The following is a 20057-nucleotide window of genomic DNA, read 5'->3' as shown; positions in this document are numbered from 1 at the left end:
CAAAAAAAAAAAAAAAAAAAAACACCATTAACAGTTGTAGCCATTTCTATCTGTAGGACTGCTAGCTTGCTTAGTTATCAAAACCTCTCAGTAAGTTACATTATCTTCTGTAGTTAGTGAGAATTACTGTAAATACCCCAGAAATATATAAAATCCCTTACAAATAGAGAACTGTAATTCTCCGTAGTCCATACACCTACTCCTCTGTATTTCACAAACGTATCTAAGAATATTTGCTTATATACTGATTACCAACACCCTTTTACTATGTTTTTTAAAATTACCACCATTACATTCCTCAGAGTCTCTTTAATCTACAGAATAACATTTATAAAGAAGATACACAATGAACCAACAAATGCTGAAAAAATTGTTATACATTCTACAAAGTTTCAAAACAGTTAAATACAGAACTCGAGTCTTATGTATGTTGTAGTAGATAGAAATAATGTGAAAAGGAAATTTAAGAAAGAATTTGAATGAGAGTTTCAGACACAGTTTAGCATATTAAAGTCTGTGTGACTTTCTGTCATTTTGTTCTGTCTTTAAATGTGGCAGAAGGCTGAATGAGGCTGGGATAGGAATTATCATGGGTGTATAAGCATTATCTGTTGAATAGCCCTGAAATGAGAACCCTGAAAGAAGGTAAGTAGGAAAAGAGAAGGTAAGTTAAAACTAAGAGATTTCATGCATTTCTGGAGTATTTATAGTAGCTTTTCCAAAAATGGAAGCAAAATTAGTTCTTGGATATCAGTTCAATAGAAAAATAACATGAAACTCAGGTGTAAGTTACACCACTGCGTGGCTATACTATATTTGGCAGTGTCTACATTTTACAGAAGTGTCCACCTCATATTTAGTGGTACTAATTATAGAAAATGCTGTCACACATCAAGACTACATATCATTCAATGTATACCTTCATATAACCAATTATTACAATTGAAGGCTGTAACACAAGCACTGACTGTTATCTATTCATTATCCAAGACTTCACTTTAATTGAGAAAGAATACATGCTAAAATTTTCAAAAATAACTGCTTTTTTTAACCATTAATTTATGAGTAGGACTATCAATGTGATAGGAGCGCAAGCACAAAAATGCATGTCCATTAATTGTTAAGCCAGTATTTATAATGGTAGGATGCAGGATCAAGAGCTTAGCAGTTCAGGAACAGGACCATTAGCCTAAGATTTTTAAGGAATCTAAAGCCTTCTTAAAAAGTAATAAAGTAACAAGAAAGCCTCAAAACCAAATGATCTTCCATGTGTCAAGTACAACTTTGAAAAGGTAAAAAAAAAAGAAAAAAATCCTCAGCAATTCACAAAAACACCTTAAAAAAATATCTATTTGCTCATACATTTAACAGAAACAATATTTGAGTGTTAATGTTTTAACATACTCAAATTAAAAAAAAAAATCTCCTGATTACAACTACACACAAAAAAAAAATCCAGGCTTCCCAATATTTAGACACACAGACTAAGAATCGCCATTCTAGACAGAACTGTCATGCTTATTTTTACTTCAAATTAATTCATCACAAAATTGAGTTTGTAAATTATGAGAAGCACTATGCAAAAATCAGAGTGAAGGCATGCACCCCACAAGAACAGAATTCTATTCATTAGGCACCTCTCCAGACCATGCCAAACATATCAGTCCACAGTTCTGCTCCAATGATTCTACAATCAAAAATTTCAGAGGCAGCACAGTGAGTGAGTATAACAAATCAGCAGGGGGAAAATAGGGCAAGGTATTCTATACTGATACATCCAAAAAACATTCACGATAAATTTCAGTTTTATTTTAAGAGAGTAAAAAATAATGTAAATGGTTGTATTTTATTTAACAAAGACAAAATTTACAGCAATTGGAATCTAAAATACTACTTTGCACAAAACATTTCATATATTTTCAGGAATTTACTGTTCATTTACAGTTTAAGGTAATTAACCGTGGGGCTAAAGACTACACTAGTGACTCAGTTTTCCTCCTCATTGCTTTAGAAACAAGCTAGTCAAAGAGCTTCCCTGTCAGCCTGTTAAACATACACTGCAATGACTATGTAAAATGCTACTGAGATTGAGTAACTTGAGGTGGGGGAAAACAAAACAAAACAAAAAGTTAGTTTGGAAGACTACCAAGCAAGCAATTTTAATGTTCCCTCTTGTATGAAGAGGCACAAAAACAACCAGAGAACAATCAGCTAACTAGAACACTGGCTCACTGAGTCAGTGATTGATCCATAAGGAATCAGGACAAAGTTAGGCAAGCAGCAATACAGTCAAACCATTTCTCAATAGCCACCTCCACCCCCGATAGAGTGCTGCCATGAGCATTCCTATTTTCTCAACTACAGGTGTCTTCTCCCAGTTGTTGACTTTATTTTTTTCCAGCCATCATTTTTATTAAGTAACTTTTCTAGAGAAAAAACAAGTTGTAATTCTTTCAAAGACTGATATGTCTCGTTAACAAATACAAAAGGTACAACCATCTCAAAGTCAAATGCAGACAGACTAGAGAACTGGCTAGCACCAAACTGACTGAGGAAATGGTGGGGGGGCAATTCATGATAAAATACACCATGTGGCCTTTAATTTTCCCTTTTATTCTGCTTAATAATTCAAATTTGAAAATATTATTTTACTAAGAGCTGATAAACTATAGATTCAGTTGTGTAAGCATTTTCACTGAAAAAAAAACAACACTATCCAAAAATCTACACCTGTCCTGTAGACAGATGATTTAAAATGCCAGTCAAATATGCTAGAAAATTTTAAAATAAATTGGTTTTCAATAATGTATAAAAGCAGAATATATGCTGTATAAATGCCAAAAAAAAAAGATTGTCTTTAATGGTAAAACCTTTGTTTTAATCATGTTTCCATGCCAAAAAGGCAACTTGCTCACCGAACTACCAATATTTCCAAAAAATGTGATGCAAACAATATAATATGCAATTGCTGAGCTGTACGAGTTCCTAAAACAAAATCAGAGTTCAAAAAAACATGTTGATTGTCTCAATTAGACAAATTTCAGGTCATCTTAGGAACCTGGTATGTGAAACATGCAGAAAGTACCAAGTTAATTCCACTCTACGTATGGCAATATTTTATATATGGTATTGTAAAAAAGGCATATTATTAAAAATATTACTGAATTTACTGTCCTTCCAGTGTTTTCTATGAAAATTCTGGCATCAACTCTCATCAATTAAATTTTTAAATTCACAGAAATAGAGAAAATAGTCAAAGAGAGATTCAGCAGAATTCCAACTTGCTAAAAACTGTTTTAGTTAGTTGGATTAAGGGAAGTAAGATGAAAATTTTAATTACTGGCGATTCCCTATAACCAAGGTATTGCAATGTAAAAATTAACAGTAGCAGTTCTGTTGCTGAACTGTAAATAATTTATCTTAAGAAAAAATATAGCACCTTTGTAGCATAACAGGTTTCCAACAATTACTCTGGATGCAAACAAGCTGTTGGCATACCTCTGAGAAAACTTGACATGTAACACCATGGAACAAAAAGTGCCACTTAATGAAGAATAGTCCTTCTAGTCTACTGTGGCTTCAGGTGTAAGACAATCTACAACTAAAATGCTGTAGGTATGCAATGGAGCTTACAGACTGTTACAAAGAAAACCCATAAACCAGAGATTTTTATAATCTAAACTTCTGACAAGAACAGACAGCTTGTATTAGACAAGAATTGGTTAAAAGATTAAAGCACATCCTGGTTAAGACAACTAGCATCCTTGCCACAGGAACTTAAACTGCAGGAGAATTTCAAACAGCATAGCATATGTGATTTAAACTTCTTCATGGGGAACTTTGTCTTGCTTTACCTTGCAATGGCATGATATAATCCATTAAAACAAAGAAAATCCGCTATCAGCAAGTTTTAACAGAATCTGACTTTAAGCAATAAGTCAGCTGGCAGCCTACTACACCCAGGGTAAATATTATAAAGGTTAGAGATACAGCCACAATAAAACCACTGTTTTATAAAAAAAATTTAAAAATAAATAAATACATAATCAATCCCACAAGTCATAACAGGAATTCCAGCTGTCCCAGAGAAATTTAGCTGCCACAAGATCTCCACCTTTGTCTGCACTCCCAAGCAGCTGTCTCTTGCAACTACACACATTTGTGCACTGTTCAGGCTAAGTTGCTGTGAGACTAAATCTTGCTTGTGGAAATGTTTTCAGTGATTAAATAACATACTGAAGCCTTCAATAATATTGTTACAGGCTCAGCATCAACATGCTGAAGGAGCAGAAATACAGTTTTACATACAGACTAATAAGAAACATTATTAATAACTTGCCAGCTGTTATCTTAACTACAGTTATATACAACAGCACAGAAGTCTCAATATGCCATGTTATTTATAAGTACTGCTCTAGAGACCACCTCTAATCCCAAGAAATAAGCTTATTTTCAAACCTGTCCTTTGGAACAAAAGCCCCTTGTGAGAATTTGCTGTCTGGCATCTCATACTGTTTCCCACAGTTTTACAAAGCAATCCAAGTCATTCTCAGAGAATACATTCACTAAACAGCAGCAATGGCAAAACTCTCTTTTTGAGGCTATTTCTTGCCTGAATTGTTACAGTGAATGTTTGGAGAAGACGTATTTAAAATATTTCCAAAGCCTAATGATAACTACATAAAAAAAAAAAAAAAAAAAAAACAACATACTACAAATACACTGAAACATTGTCTTTAAACTGTATTTTTTAGTTGCTAACTCAAAGTATATTTTAACTTTTCATGTCCAAAAAATGAATGCATGCATAAATTCCATGAGAGCGCTCAGAAAAGAAACAATAATAGAAGCACTAGCAGCCCGTATTAAGATGTGTTTAATTTAATATCACATTTTCAAAATGTACATTTATCAAAGCCCTGATGTCAGAGAATAACTTCTCAAAACAAGGGGAAGAAACACAGAACCTCATTGCTTTCTGTGACAGAGACACTGGTGGTTTGGTGGTAAGGACAAGGGAGGGGCAGCAGATGCTTTATATCTTGGGTTTAGCAAAGTTAACATACCGTTGAAGCTCATACAGTCTCCTTATCATCCAACCAGTAAAATACTGGCTGGATAAATGGATAAGGTGGGTGGAAAACTGGCTGGCCTCCTAAACTCAAAGAGTTGTGACCAGTGCTGCAATTTCCAGCTAGTGGGCAGTAACTAGTGATCCTCAGGGATCTCTATTGGGACCAGCACTGCTAAATCTCTTCACTAATAACCTGCACGATAGGAGGCAGTGCACTCACAGCAACTTCACTGAAAACAGGAAATTGTGAGGGAGCAATCAGTACACTGAAAGGCAGAGCTACTATTCAGAGAGACCTGGACAGGCTGGAGAAATGGGAAGACTGGAACTTCATCAAGTTCAACAAGAGCAAGGTTCATGTGTTGCATTTCGGATCATCTGCACCTGCAAAGGCCAGGAGCTGACCCCTACAAAACAGCTCCACAGGAAAGGATCTGCAGGTCCTATTGCATGACCGGTATCAGCAGTGCATCCTGGCAGCAAAGACAACCAACTGCATCCTGGGTCAAATAAGTGGTCAATGCAGACAACAGGGCCAGGGAAGTGCTCCTTCCCCTCCCATCTGCACTTGTAAGATTGCATCTGGAGTACTTTATCCAGTTTGGGACTCCGCAGTGCAAAGATACTGATGCACGGCAGTAAATCCAACGGAGGGCTGCCAGGATGGTCAGAGGAGAGTCACATAGAAGGAAAGATGGAGAGCTGCTTTCATTTTCAAAATGAGCAGACTAAAAGGGGACATTACTGCTTTCTCCAACTAATTAATCAGAGAATACATATAAGATGCAGCCAGACTCTTAGAACTGCACAGTCACAGGACAAGATGCAACAGGCAAATTGTAACAGAGGAAACTGTAATCAGATTGCAGGATTACTTATTTATTTACCCACCTACTGTGAGAGTAAATACTGAAACACATTGCCCATGGAGGTTGTGAAAACTCTGAACTTGGAGGCATTCAAGACTCTAAACCATCCTGAGCAACCTGATCTAATTAGACCTGTTTCAAATTGGGCGGTTGGGCTACATGCCCTCTGGAGGTCAATTCCAAACTAGATTATGATTCTGTAAAAAAAATCCCTAGTGAAGTTTCCTGGGCCTACAGTGACATTGCTAAAACATACCAGTTTGTTTATTCTGTTACATTGGTGAAAAGCTGCTGTACACAAGTCCTAATTTTAATAGATCAGCTAATATCTTCAAATGAAGAAATGCAAAATATTTCAGCAGAAAATCCATACATTTTCCTTTTACTTGTAATAAACGTAGGTTAAACTGAGCTGTTGCAAAAGTCTATGTAAGATAACAAAAATGTAACTCCTCTCATCTGAGTATGAGACTGAAATAATAAAATTTAAAGTTTGGGGAGGAAATTTCTAAAGTCACTTACCCAGTGCGTGACTGTCCAACTTTATCACAGATGTCTAAAATGAGGCCCCAGTCCTCTGCAGTGTTCATCTCGCTGGTTGCTTTCTCTGATGAATAAAGTATAAGTAAACAAATATAACAAAATTGTAAACAAAGATGTCGCAATATTACCTCTTTGTATATTGCTAAATGCATGACATATCCCTGTATTTATTAAATTCATACATTAAAACATTATACATAATTATTTTTAATTTTTGAACCTTCACTTGTGGCCATGAATTTAAACTCATAAACAAATATATATCTTGGGGTTGTTTTCCCACACAATAAAGATATACCTAGAATATGACAAAAGTAGTATAGCTACCAACAGATTTTTTTTTTCCGCATTTGGAACTATGAAGTTGAATAGGATATGAATACCCAAAGCATTAGTTCACTGTTTGCAGCATGAGGTACAACCACATTTACCACTTCCTCAGACACTAAACTGCTGAGTCTTTCATTTCCTTTCTATGTATTACAACTCAAGGAGGAGTCAACAATTCATTAATAATCACTAAAGTTGTATCTCCCCATTCTCATCTCTGCTTTGGATGATATATTCCACTGTCTTTTCAGCTAAAGAAACAGCTAAACCAAAGCTAATCTCATGGAAGCCATTGGGACTCTTTTCTCCAAATGTTTTGAATCAGACAAGCAAAGTCTCTGCTGAAGAGTGAAGAAATAGAGAGGGTAGGTAGATAAGAAATAGATTCCACTTCAGAAGAAAAAAATAGAGACTCCCTCCCTATTTCTCCCCCAGAAAATCTTAGGTACACAGAGGATAATAATAAATAAAAGCGTTAAAGGAAACTCAGCCTTATACTGCATCTGAATGGAAGATTATCTAAACACTGATAGATCAGATCAGGGCTGGAGAACATAAGGGAATGCACAGTTTCCTTTATTTACCAAACCAGAGGAGAATGGGCACAAAATAGTACACAAATTTTGTTTTCCATCCCTTCTCTATTCACCTCTGAATCTACAAAACACAAAATATGCCTCAGCAATGAGTACCACCCCTCAGGGAATGTCTCAGACTACTTAGTTTTATGAAAGGAAGCAAAGATTTCCTACAAAAACTTATCTGCCAGGAAAGATTCATTATCCATAGTAGCACTTGCAAGACTACAGAGCAGAGAAAGACAAAGCAAAACATCTAATCTCCAAAAGTAACAGGGTATTATTCATCCCAAAATTGATGGCTTGTCTTTATGAACAAGTTTCTCTGTCCTACAAACTGAAGTAGGTTATAGTTAATTAGTTTTTTAATTTGGAACAAAAATTCAGAAAAGCAAAGCTCTATGGTTACGTGCTCTCAAGGTATTTCCAAGGAAAAATTAAACACTGGACATATACAACTGGAATCATACCACATCAGTTGTACTGCCTGATGCACAGAAAACAGCAAAGCAGCATGGGGAAATTCTAAATGTCCTCTCAGATAAAGTAAAAGAGCATTGCCTCTTCTCTCTAAACTGAATCAGAAAACCTATTTGATTACCAAAAAATGGTCATAATCAACAAAAATATGAAAAATTTTGGGCAGACACCATGCTAACATCTAGCACTAAGATATACCAGCTGATCTACTAACCACTTTATTTTCCTTTCAGTCTATTATTGCTCCAAATCATGATTAGGACTAGTATAGCTAACCATCAGAGAAATTCTTGATTTTTAAATCTTGTTCATAAAGGAAACGTGTCATCTGTGAAGCAAAAATTGAGAGGAACACCATACTGACAGAATCTACTCAGCATGCCAACTAAAAATGTCAAAAAATGAGAACAGAGCAATGAGACTATACCCTGCTTACATCAATTAACATTGTTCCATTACTCCAGAACTTCAGTTCTTTAGTTGACGATACCTTATAAATACAAGCAAATTAGACTGATTAAAAAATAAGGCAAGGAAAAACCTATAGCAGAACCATGCATTATACTTTTCCCGCTTGTTATTTATTGTTTTAATATAGTCAGCTCTCAGTCATCTGTAGGCCGCATACTTGTGCCACACATGGTAAGACACCTGAATCGAACGCCTTGCATGGGCCCATCACAATCCAAGACAGTCTTCTGTAATCACAGTCGAGAAGAGCAGGAGCTCTGCTGCTACCAAACACAGCCTCAACTCTGAAGTATAGTAACTGCTTTTCTGAAACACAGAGCCTGAGTTGCCTACACTGCATTCCTTAAACGGAAAACAGCTGACAAGCACAGTCCAGAGACACAGAAAACAGACCACATGGAGGCAGTTTACTTCCAGGACTCTACTGTTTCAATTCATTGTCAGTTCTGCTGGAGCTGAACCAGCCTCCAGCCAAACTGTGTCTGCACAGTGCCCTCCACAGCCTTAAATTCTCACCAGGTTTAGAGCTCACCCTCACAAACCCACACCGCTCCCTCATGCCTAACGCTGTCCTTCAGTTAGCACATCCTTCATCAGAGAGCTGAGCAGTCCGATGGAACTGAAACTGGCCTTTCCATTATTCTATATAGTAGACAGTTGTTTGTACTTTTGGCAACAATTGATCCTTCTTTCCTCACAATGTCATCAGAGAAATGGCATGGCAATCAGTTACATCTTTTACAAACAAAAAAGTAAACTAACACATGCTTAATGTTTTAAGGTAACAGCAAATTATGTTTTATGCTAATTTAAATAGTTTGGCTAAAACTACAAATAAGATGGTGATTGATTAAATCCCTTATCCATATCAACCACACCAATTACAACCTTTATTTTAATTCTCAATAAGAATAGTTTGCAAATTTATCCATGAGTACAATTGCAAGTGTTCTATCATGGCTACATTCCTTCTTGGAAGCTGAACTTAGTCCTGTATAAAAACTGCCTACAGCTTGCAACGCCTTTCCCCTTCTTAGTCAAGATATTTCTTCCACCAACAAACACTACATAGCTGCTCAAAATTTCAGCTGGAGACCCAGTTTCATTAGGTACTTTGTCTTCTGTAGTAGTAGGCATCCATTAATTCCCTTGAATAATAACACTAATCATAAGACATGAGAAAAAAAAAAAAAAAACCTCTAGAGTTTTAGTTAAATTGTCTCAAACATGGGCAGTTAAGAGTTAACAGCATTCTATCTGACATTGCCTGCCCACAAAAAAGGCCACTATTACTGTCAGAGCATTAGTGATAGACTATCACCTTTCACTACTCTGGGAACAGGAGCAACAAAGACGCTTTGACAAAATTCCTATGTTGCACCAGTGTTTTGTAGACAAAATTATGACTCAAATATACTTAAGTTAAATTATTTACACTATTCTCACTTAAAATCCACGAACGCTCTCTCTTCTTACATGAGGCACACATCCACAGCCAAAAAAAAAAAACTTTATGTGCATTCAGTATTTGCTTACCCTGACTAACAGCTGGCACCCTACCAGCCTTCAGGTACTGCTGACATGTCACTGTCAGACTCTGTCTTAGTACCTGAAGTTAAAAGTAATTAACTTTGGGAAGTTTGTCTGTCAAATAAAATGAACAAAGGTATTTGTTGGCCCATTCCACAAAAAAACACTGCTTTAATATTAACTACTCTGCATTTCACTACCATGCTCAGAACTGCACAGAAGAATATGTTCAACCAGATACCATTTAGACAAGACTAAAAATAACCTCTAACAGGCAACCCCACCATAGAAATCAACTAGAATTCCCTGTTGAACCATTAATGTCAGTAAAGCTATTAACCAACTCCTGCAGTTTAACTGTATCCCCATTTACAGTATTCCTAAAAAGTCCTTATGGGAGCACTTGGAGAAGGTGTCCTATGAAAGCACTGCTCCTGATCCAAGGAAAGAGAGCAGCAGTGACTGAGCTGACACGAGGCCACCTCAACTTGCTCCTTCAGAAGACTATGTAGGATCTCACTGGGCGTGAGACAGTCAATAGACATCATTCAACTCAGCAAACTGAGCATAATGAAGACAAAAAGATTTAAGATTCCCATAAAATTATGCTGAAAATAGTAAGACAAGCAAGGCAAAAAAATCATTCAGATGCTTAGACATCTTATGCAAACCCTAACAAACCCACAGAACTCAAACTACCTTTCACCCAGAAATATTACAACACAGCAGGAAGGTGAGCACATCAGAGATATATGAGAATGATGATGATTACTCTGTAAAAAAGTGTATCACAGGCATGTTATACTAATAAATGATACCAGGATCTATTGGAAGAACCCCACAAATCATGCCACAGTAAAAACATAATTTCAGAAGGAAGATCAGCAAGAGACTTAACTTTTCACATCAAATATACAGAGTTATTTTTATCAGCTAGAAGAGCAGATTTTACATGTTGGAGAACTATATTGATTTTTCTGAATTTTGATATTATAATGCACACTGTCACAGCTGAAATGAGGGGAAGCACTTAAAATGTCAACTCTTCCCTGTGAGGAAAGAAAAATAATTACTAGGAAAGTAGCCTACAAAAACTCCTTTGCCTATGGAACATAGTATGTTGGCTTCAAACTGCCCAGATGAACTCGCAGTCTGGTATTCATTTTCAGAAACAGTTACTGAAAAAAAATATTTTTTTATTGGCTATTATACCAAAGGGGTATTCCACTTATTTTTATCATTTTTATTCAGCATTGCCATTTTTCACTGAGAACATACACCAAAGGTATCTTCAGTGAGAAGTTCTTGTTTTTCATAAACACTTATAAAAATAACTGAAAAGAGGAGTGGCTATAGGGATGCATTTTCTACTCAGCCTCCCTGTTAGCTCAGTTAAAGTCCTTGTCCTTAAAATAATACTGAGGAAAACACTACGCTAACTTGGGAAAAAAAAAAAAAGTGTCAGCCTCATGACAAGCTGAACAAAACCTTGGAATTCATCTTCCCTTGTAGACAGAAGTTAACCCACAGTCTGCAGTTTCCATAATTATCTGGTGTCAAGAATCTCGTCTGCAACAATTTTCCCTCCTTTTGGCAAACCTGGCCTAAACAGAGAAAAGCCCAGCTCAGTCTATTTGGATGGTTTTGAAGGCGTTGACTAATCAAGGGGATAAATCTAAAGAATAATGCCTTCAAATAGCAAGAGTATTTCATTACAAGAAATTGCACCATGGGAATCAGTCAAAGCATTTCTTATTTTCTAATAACATCAAACTATATGCTGATCATATGTGCAACCATATGCAATTCATGCATATTATTAAATATCTAAAGAGTTGCAAGCATCAAATGATCAATAACTGCTATAGTTAATAACACGTGAAAAATCATTGCAAGTCGCATCAGGTTAACAGTTCTACTACATTACTAAACTACCTGTTTAATTTCCTATTACTGTAGATAGTAAGCCTGAACCTTTCCTTTCTTCCCACACCTGTGGTGCCTCAAACCATTACACCAGCTACACTGGGAACTAGACTAACATCCAAGCAGATGCAAGAAGTGTCTTCATCCCTTACTGTGCATAAGGGAGAAAAATCACACAAAAATCCCCGTGTTCTTGAAACACCTCCTCTTAATATCATGTGCGATTTTATGACAACTCATATCAGAACATGTATTTATTGCATTTTATAAAACTTCAGAAATAATAAGTTTATAGAAGGGAATAAAAAAATTCTTTCAGTCCTCTTATTACAATATAGATTGTTTACAATGCTTGACATCAAGTTAGAATAAAGTATGCACTATATTAAGTCCAGAGTTACAAATTTTGTTCTTGAGATAATATCTGAATAACACTTCAGAACTGCTTTAGCAGTAAATTCGTCAAACCTAGACTAACCACCGCTACATTACTAATTAGCCTGTCATGACAGATTAATAGACAGTCTTTTGGTTCTTAAAGCACATTCCACCATTATTTTGTCTGCATCAAACTTACATATAAACCTGCATTTCTCAGGAACAGTTCTCTGGGAGTAATTTTATGATTAAGGTTGTGAAATATGTCAGAAACTGACTTCTCATTCTAACCCCTTAAATGGAATATGAGTCTCTTAATTACAATCTCAGCAGTCCAGAGTCTTGGAAAGTTTTTTTCTTTTGTTAAATTCCAATACTGTGTTCCTTACTTGGACACATTGTCAAAGATTCACCGACTTGATTATGAAAACCTACATCAACTTGTATCACCACTGTTGAAATATTCCTAAATATGGTAAAAAGAGGGTTCAGAAAACAAAAAGTATTTGGACTTCATCCACAGGTTTGGACTCTTTGAGGATGACAGTGGCTTACCTCCGCAAATCTCTGGGCGGCATAAACTAATAATATTAAAGAATGCTTTAACAGTCATCTTAAACAACATTCTTTTGCCAACCACGCCTAAAGAAGAGGTGCACCCCTCAAAATCTCTGTACAAAGCTGACACTATTACAGATGACCAGGTTCCACAGCAGAAGCATGTTTACTTGACTAGCCAAATGCTGATGACTGGCCAGACAAACTGAGAAATTTCTCCTTCTGAACTTAAAGATATACTTATGCTCTTCAAAACAATGAAAAAAATTTAGTTCCAGATGTGTTCTCTGCAATCCACCATCCTAAATGGTTCCAAAATAATTTCCAACTATTACACAGTACTGATCAGCTGTCCAATAGATGAGAATGCACAGCTATCACAGCAATACTATCAATTACACCAATGTCCAAATTGATATGAAATTAAGAATAGCTTTTGACTGTCTTCCTGCTTCAGGAGTCTGATTTTCAAAAGAAAACTTTCTTGTCAGGAAAGAACAAAAGCAGAGTACTCAACTTTCATTCCGAGAAAATAGTTGAAAAATAACACTACTGCTTGACAACTGTTGGAAGTTTCCTGAGAACACGAGACCTTTAGAGCTGACGTTATCTTATGAAGCCTGCCAAGAAGTTCATCCAGATAACAGCACATTCCCAAGGCGCCTTGGGGAAGAAGGGCCCAGGGACACTTTCGGGAGACTTCATCATTCCCATCTCCCTGGCACAAATCCAGTTAAGTGATGGATAAAGGCAGCAGGATCCTGAAAGTAGGCTGCCACCAACTGATCAGCCTGCTGCTCCTTTGCTGTCCCTCAGGATACCATGAAAGGGGCCAGTGGAAAGAGGCCATATTTACTGATGAAAATTAGCCCACTGCCCACTATCTGCTTTTCTAAGAACAACTTGGGGCTGAGTGGTTATTTCCCTGCGCTCATAGAGTATACAGAATAATGCTTTTGAAAAATACCTACTGGTGATCATACTAGGCAAGAATAGTAGGTAAAGCGTTGGCATCCTCTGCACCTAGAAAACAGCAAATAAAACACCAAAGTAACAGTAGGGTGCTACTACTTTGCATTATGAAACTTGGAGTGCCGACAAGCACATCTATCAGACTTCACTCTAGAGAAACCCATTCAAGAGGTCTGATCTTCACTGCTAGATAGCAGCCTTAGAAAGTAAAAAAGTGAACTTATGCCAAAACCTCAGCTATCACTTTTTAATCTTACTGGTTCAAATCATTCTCACAGATAATATTACCAATGTTTCAATCCTCTAATGGTCCATGGAAAACTGGTAAGTAGTGTAATCTAGTCCTCATTTTCAGCTGTCAAATTACACTAGAAGACAGCAAAACAATTAGGAAAAATTATTTACTACTTTTTAAAATAAGTCACTGTCAACTTTGCTACCAAGAAAGTCATAGATTGAAGAGCAGTCTTCAGCGGAAAAGTGTTCTTAACTTTTCAAATTTAGAAAAGCAAGCTATGCTTTAAAATGCAACAGACTAAAATTCCTGACAACATACACCCAGAATTTGTGTCACAGTCCTTCGTTTATACACTAACCCTTACCCCTCAAAAGATACATACTTTTCAAACAGTTTGGAGTTGTTTTTTTGAAGAGCTGGAAGAATTAAATCAGATCCCTGACTTCTAAAGCTGGATAAACATTAAGAAAGAAACAATGTATTTGTAGTTGAAAGCTACAACAAGTATAAGACTACTAAAGCAATTTGTGCCAAGAAACATATATAGTGTTATAATGCTATAAGAAAATAACCTAGGGTGGGTGTGGGGGTTACTTATCCACATACGAAACAAAGTCCCAAAGTAAAACGGTCATCAGCAGCGGGTAGGAAGAAAACCCTAATACACAATCACAAATCAGACGTGCAAAATGAATTTTTAACTGCCTAGGTGTTATTTTGCCTTCAGTTTGGACACATCAGAATTAAGCACAATTTTTGTCAAGTAAAAGCCCAGTCATTTCCTCTCCGTCTAGTTTGGCCTTGGAACATGCAAGGTGGGGATGAAACTTGATGACCAACCGACAAGTTTCACTTGAACGGGAAAAAGAAAGCTCCCACAGGAATTCACTTTAAAGCACTGAACACAAAACACTTTGACAATTTTATCATGCCTGTCTGTGAAGCAGTTATAGATGGTGCTTTTTACTTTTCATCCTTTCATCAACACTCCAGCATAAACGTTTCTCACTACTTGTTTTGCCATGCTGCAACGCAACTTCTGCTAAGCAGGCCGGCTTCTCTCCCACAAGCACCCCCGTGCTCGTCCCCCTCGCCCGCAGCCCCACGCAGCCAGGCCGGGCCCGCAGCAGCCCCCGCCACCCCCGTGCTGCCCCCGGCCAGGCCGCGGACCCCGCCGCCCGCTGCCAGGCGGCGCTCCCGGCCAGGCCGCTCCCCGGCGCATCCCGCCCGCGAGCCGCTGCTGCCCCCGGCTCCCCGCCACACGCGAGGCCGTGCAGGGAGCGCGGCAGCAGAGGGGTGCGGAAGGAGCGGGGCGGCGGGCCGGAGGCGGGAGGGGGGCTCGGAGGGAGGGCCGGCCGCGGGGTTACCTCAGGGGGAGGCCGGGGCGGAGGGCCAGGCCGGGCCTGGGCGCCGCGGGAGCCACTCACCCACATCCTGGTCGAAGGGGTTGGTGGCGAAGAGCGGCATCGCGGGGGCGCGGGGCGGCCACCCCTCCCGGCAGCGCGGCGGCGGAGCGAGAAGCCCACGGCAGCGGCGGCGGCTCCTCCCGCCCGGGGCTCCTCCGCCGCCACCTCCTCCCAGGACCGGGGAGCCAGCCCCCCGCGCGCAGCATGCCGGGAAGCCGGGGCTGGCCCCCGCGGCTGCCTGGTGCCCGCGCCCCGGCCCCGCCCCGGCCCCGCCCCGGCCCGGCGCGCGGAGGCGGTGGCGGTGGTGCAGCGCCCGGCGAGTACCGCCTGGCGGGCCGGGAGCCGCTTCAGGCTCTTTCCGCCGGCACCGGCAGCACCGGTGCTGCCCTCCGGGCCTGCCCCAGGCCAGGCGGCTTCGGGCCGGTAGGGCAGCTCAAAGCGGGGGTTTAATTTGATCAGTTCTGCTGAGCTCCTTCGTGCCTCCCTGGTGAGGAGGCGGGTGGGTTTTGTGCCCAGGCACGTTCGCTCCCTATTGAAAAATTTCAGAGCTTCCCTGTACATCGGGCTGACTGAGCCTTTTCGCTGTCAGTGCCATCGTGCTTCTGAAGTAGGTGTCCTGACAGCGAAGGTGCAGGATGGCGGTTATGACACATGCATCTTTCACAACATGGCATGGGAGCCTCACCACTTCTCCACGGTTAGGTCCTGTTGAGATCAGTTGCAATCAGTTGTTCACAGGACCTTGAGTATTCTGTGGTCTTTGTGCAGTTGTGTCTTGCTGCTTCACTTTGTACAAGTATCTTGTTGGCTTCGATGGGATGTATCTCAAGATTACAATTTGACTCATAGAATATGGCATGTTCTGTCTATTCCTGCTGTCCCATAAAACTCAAGTAATTATCCTTAATTACTTCTAGTACTCTTTATTATTCTGAACTAGTTGGATCACAAATTAAGCAAAAAGGCACATGCACACATGAGGGAAGAGTCATAGACATCTAAAAGAGCAATATGGGCACGTCACAAGAGTGCAAACAAGAAGTGAAAAAGACTCTACTACTGTTTGCAGTGCAGAAACACTGGATGCAATCAATAGCTCTAACCATACTCTCAATAATGAATGTGATTGCATGCATTAGGCAGACTTCTGACACATCAAATGAAAGCTGCACACCAAGCCTCTGCCCAGAGGGATTTACAGTCACTAGGCACTTCCTTATTTTACTAAATTTTTCTTTCCACAATCTCAAGTTCTGCTTCTTTCCCTACCCACAACAACTGATTTCAGCAGCTGATGCAGGCCAGCATTGATCTACTGCTTAGGACTGACTACTTTTAAGGAATTATGTGTTTTGTTTGGATTCCACCTCAATTCAATGACATCTGCTAGATATTCTCAGAGGGTGCTTTACCCCCTCACCATTCATCATCCCCCATTATGTGCACAAAAGACATATGGTAGATGTTCTCAGAGCCTGTTTTATCCCCTCCTTTTTCATCCCTTCCCTCTGATGGGTTTCAAAATGAATTGTAAGTATTCTTTCAACACAGTCAGAGCTTTTATGCAGTAGCCCTGCAATAAGAGCAAACATCAGAGATGTGGGGAACTGGGGACTGTCTTCAGCCTGAATGGATTTCAATCCATCTTTACTTCTCAGGCAACACCCTACTCAACATTTTGAAAAAGATAATCTATACTCAGGAAGCATCTTAAGGCTCTGTAGTCATGGCTCATGTTTTGTTTCTGTAAAAGTTTTTTTTTCTGTTGAACACAGTGTGAAGTACAAAAGTCTTTTGAATACTCTGTATTATACTGTATCTCCCTCTCTTCCCTGTCCCATGGCTCTTCCATGGCATAACAATGGGTGGTGGTTAGAGCACTCTTCCACAAAGTGTGGGCTTTGCCCTCTCAGACACAGATGGCAATGGAAACCAGCTCTTCCACCTTATGTGTGAGTATTATAATGAGTATGCAATTTTTAAAAGGTGTGTTAAGCTTCCTCTATTGGATGTAGTTTAAAATGTTTTTATTATTTCCTACTGCATTTGAAATGGGACTTGTGCTGCCCAAGTTAACTATATAAAAGTAAGGAATCTAGTTCAAAGTTACAGTCTCAAATTGCATCTAATTTCATGGTAATTACAGCTAATAGAGACTGTGGCAACACTACACTCCCTCTACCAACAGCTATGTGCTGCCACCACATTTCTCGTATTAGATTTGGAATTTGATCCAATTCATTTGTGGCTGCACAATCAGCTGATTCAGCCAAAAACTACTTCACTGCAAAACAGCTCCCTGTTGGATCATGTCACTCATCTGACTCACCTTGCAATTAGATCCTAGGCAAGTGAAGAGGTGGGAAGGCACGGCTAGGGGCTGTACTTCACCAGATTGGGTCAAGAAAAACAAGCATGTCCAGGGGATTATTCATCTGTTCTATTTCAGATTTAATTCCAAAGATGGCCTCTGCAACAGTCTGACTATTGATTTCATAGAGGAGCTTATCTACCCAACAGTTTTCTGACTTTGGACTTGTCTCCAGACAGCCGTATAGAAAGTTTTAAGGAGGGTATTTTTTAAAAAGATGTGCTACTTTTGTCCAAAGTAAACAGTCTCAGATGACTGGTATGGACACTTCTTCTTTCTTAGTTCATTTCATTGTGTATATAGTATTGTTGTTCGGATATTGATAAGAGATAAAGACATGTATTCAGTTAATTGCCAGTGCAACTCACTTCCTGGATTTTAAAGATGTGACATACTTATAAATTTGCCTAAGTAACTGTTTAATTTTGTTTGTTTATATATTTATTACTTATTTTTAAAATTATGACAAGGTTAGTTCTGTATTCTGGTGATCTACAATGACTCATTTCCCTCTGGTCTTCTGGTAGGAAAGGTTACTTAGGAACAGCAACTTATAAATGACAATCTGCTAGGGAAGTTCTAATATTTTTTACAATCTTTCAACTGACACACACCTGCATTAGACAAGCGTATTTCTTAGAGGAAGAAAATTATGGCCATGGAGGGGAAGTCCACCACAGTTCCGGTTTACTGGAGGAGTGTTATACTTGGCATGCCCACTTATTTTAGCACATATTAGTTTACTAGCTGCTGTACTGTAAAGATAAGGTGTATAACTCCAAGAAGTCAGGCCAGTACACTTTCAACAAGGAGACAGATATGAAGACCTATGATTGTCTCAGGGATCAATTACACTGACCTCTATTTTAACTGCATTTTTCATTATAGTCCACTGTGTATGTTGCTTTCAGAACCGGAAGCTAGGCAGAAAAGAAAATCAAAGGAAAAGAGGAAGGTTCAGAATAGGGAAAGTGCCAGCATTCCATTTAATCACAGCTTTTGTCTTTGACAGGACAAGTACAAGGTGTTTTGGATGGCATACAAGATGCTGTAACGCATAACAATACAATGATATGACTAAGACAAAGTTTATCCCAATCACAGGCCACATGTAAATCTTCTAAGTACTGAATTAGAGTGATTTACTTCCCATCTATAATCAAATTGTACATGTCCTAATATTCTTCAAGTGTCCAAGTTACATGGCTTACTTATGATATTCTTACCTATTTCCTTATTTAAAGAGAATATATGAAACAACAATATGGTAAGTCTGGTGTCCTCTGTTATACAAGGAGTCAGGCTAAAATTATCTAAATATCCTTTTTGGCCTTAATGTTTATGAAGTATGGAAGTAGGATTATATGAAGCATATAGATAGAGTTCCCTCAAACCCATGTAACGTTAGAACTAGGCAAGTATTCAAACAATGAACGTTATAAAACAATTCATTTTTTCCCTGACCACATTAAAGATTTTAACGTGCAACTTTCTTGCAGATATAGATTCCAGAAACAAGGGTTCATATCTTCCTCAATCCTTCTGTATTCAAAGCAGTACTTGCAAACCAACTCACATGAAGTAATATTTCATATGTTTACACTGCAGCTTTGTTAAATGACTTTGGACAAGAAGTTCACCAAAGTCAAACACAAAAATATGTTTATACTATTTGCTTTAGTAAGCTTATAGTGATGTATTGTGATATACCTGTAAGAAGCAGATAACCTGGAAGCTGCTGACTGCTGGGACCTCTGGGTGTCCGGGCTTCCCAGGGGATGCTGGTGGGAGCATCTCTCTGTGCCAGCTCCCTGATCCTGCCATGGGGAACCACTTGTCCTAGTGCTTTTTTTGGCATGAACACCTGTTCTCTATGTGGCCAAACTAACTACACCCAATATGGTCAGCTTTACTTGCTGATAACTCAGACCAGTTTTCAACCAATGATGAGGTTAAAACTAATCTTTTCATTCTCCACCACTCTTCCAAGAAGGAAAATAGAAATACTTCCACTGACCATATTTGGAGTTCAATTGGAACGCTACCCCCTTGATAAAGAGCCCTTTTTAACTCAAGTCCTTGAAATAAAACTAAATAACAAGTAAAGATTGTGTGTGCTCTAAGACTAATAATGGAAGCAATCTCCTCTATAGAGATTGTAGTGCTCACACAAGCAAGTTACCATTGAAATACACTGAAAATCAAAGGTATTTTTAGTGTTATTGAAGCATGTTTTGTGAAACTCTGTGAAAAATCTGCCTGATATCTGTTGGCAAGGTAGTAAAGCTTCCTTATTTAAGAAAAATATTACATTTCTTGCATAATATAAGGAA

At 38.8% G+C, this 20057-nt stretch overlaps 1 protein-coding gene across 1 annotated transcript in view; it reads right to left on the bottom strand.

Moving 5' to 3' along the window:
* STAM (signal transducing adaptor molecule) overlaps positions 1 to 15588 on the bottom strand; it is a 34941-nt gene extending 19353 nt beyond the window's left edge. The window contains exons 1-2 of the mRNA XM_042802072.1: positions 15375 to 15588; positions 6466 to 6550 (exon numbers count right to left, since the gene is read on the bottom strand). Coding sequence (XP_042658006.1) covers positions 6466 to 6550; positions 15375 to 15414 — 125 coding nt within the window. The 5' untranslated portion in view covers positions 15415 to 15588. The remainder of the gene's footprint in view (positions 1 to 6465; positions 6551 to 15374) is intronic.
* Positions 15589 to 20057: the final 4469 nt, after the last annotated feature.

This window comes from Tyto alba, unplaced genomic scaffold (assembly GCF_018691265.1).
Source record: "Tyto alba isolate M040663 unplaced genomic scaffold, T.alba_DEE_v4.0 Super-Scaffold_38, whole genome shotgun sequence".
In the NCBI taxonomy this organism is placed as follows: domain Eukaryota; kingdom Metazoa; phylum Chordata; class Aves; order Strigiformes; family Tytonidae; genus Tyto; species Tyto alba.
Note: the sequence above shows the minus strand (reverse complement) of the source record. Positions and strands in the feature narration are given on the sequence as shown.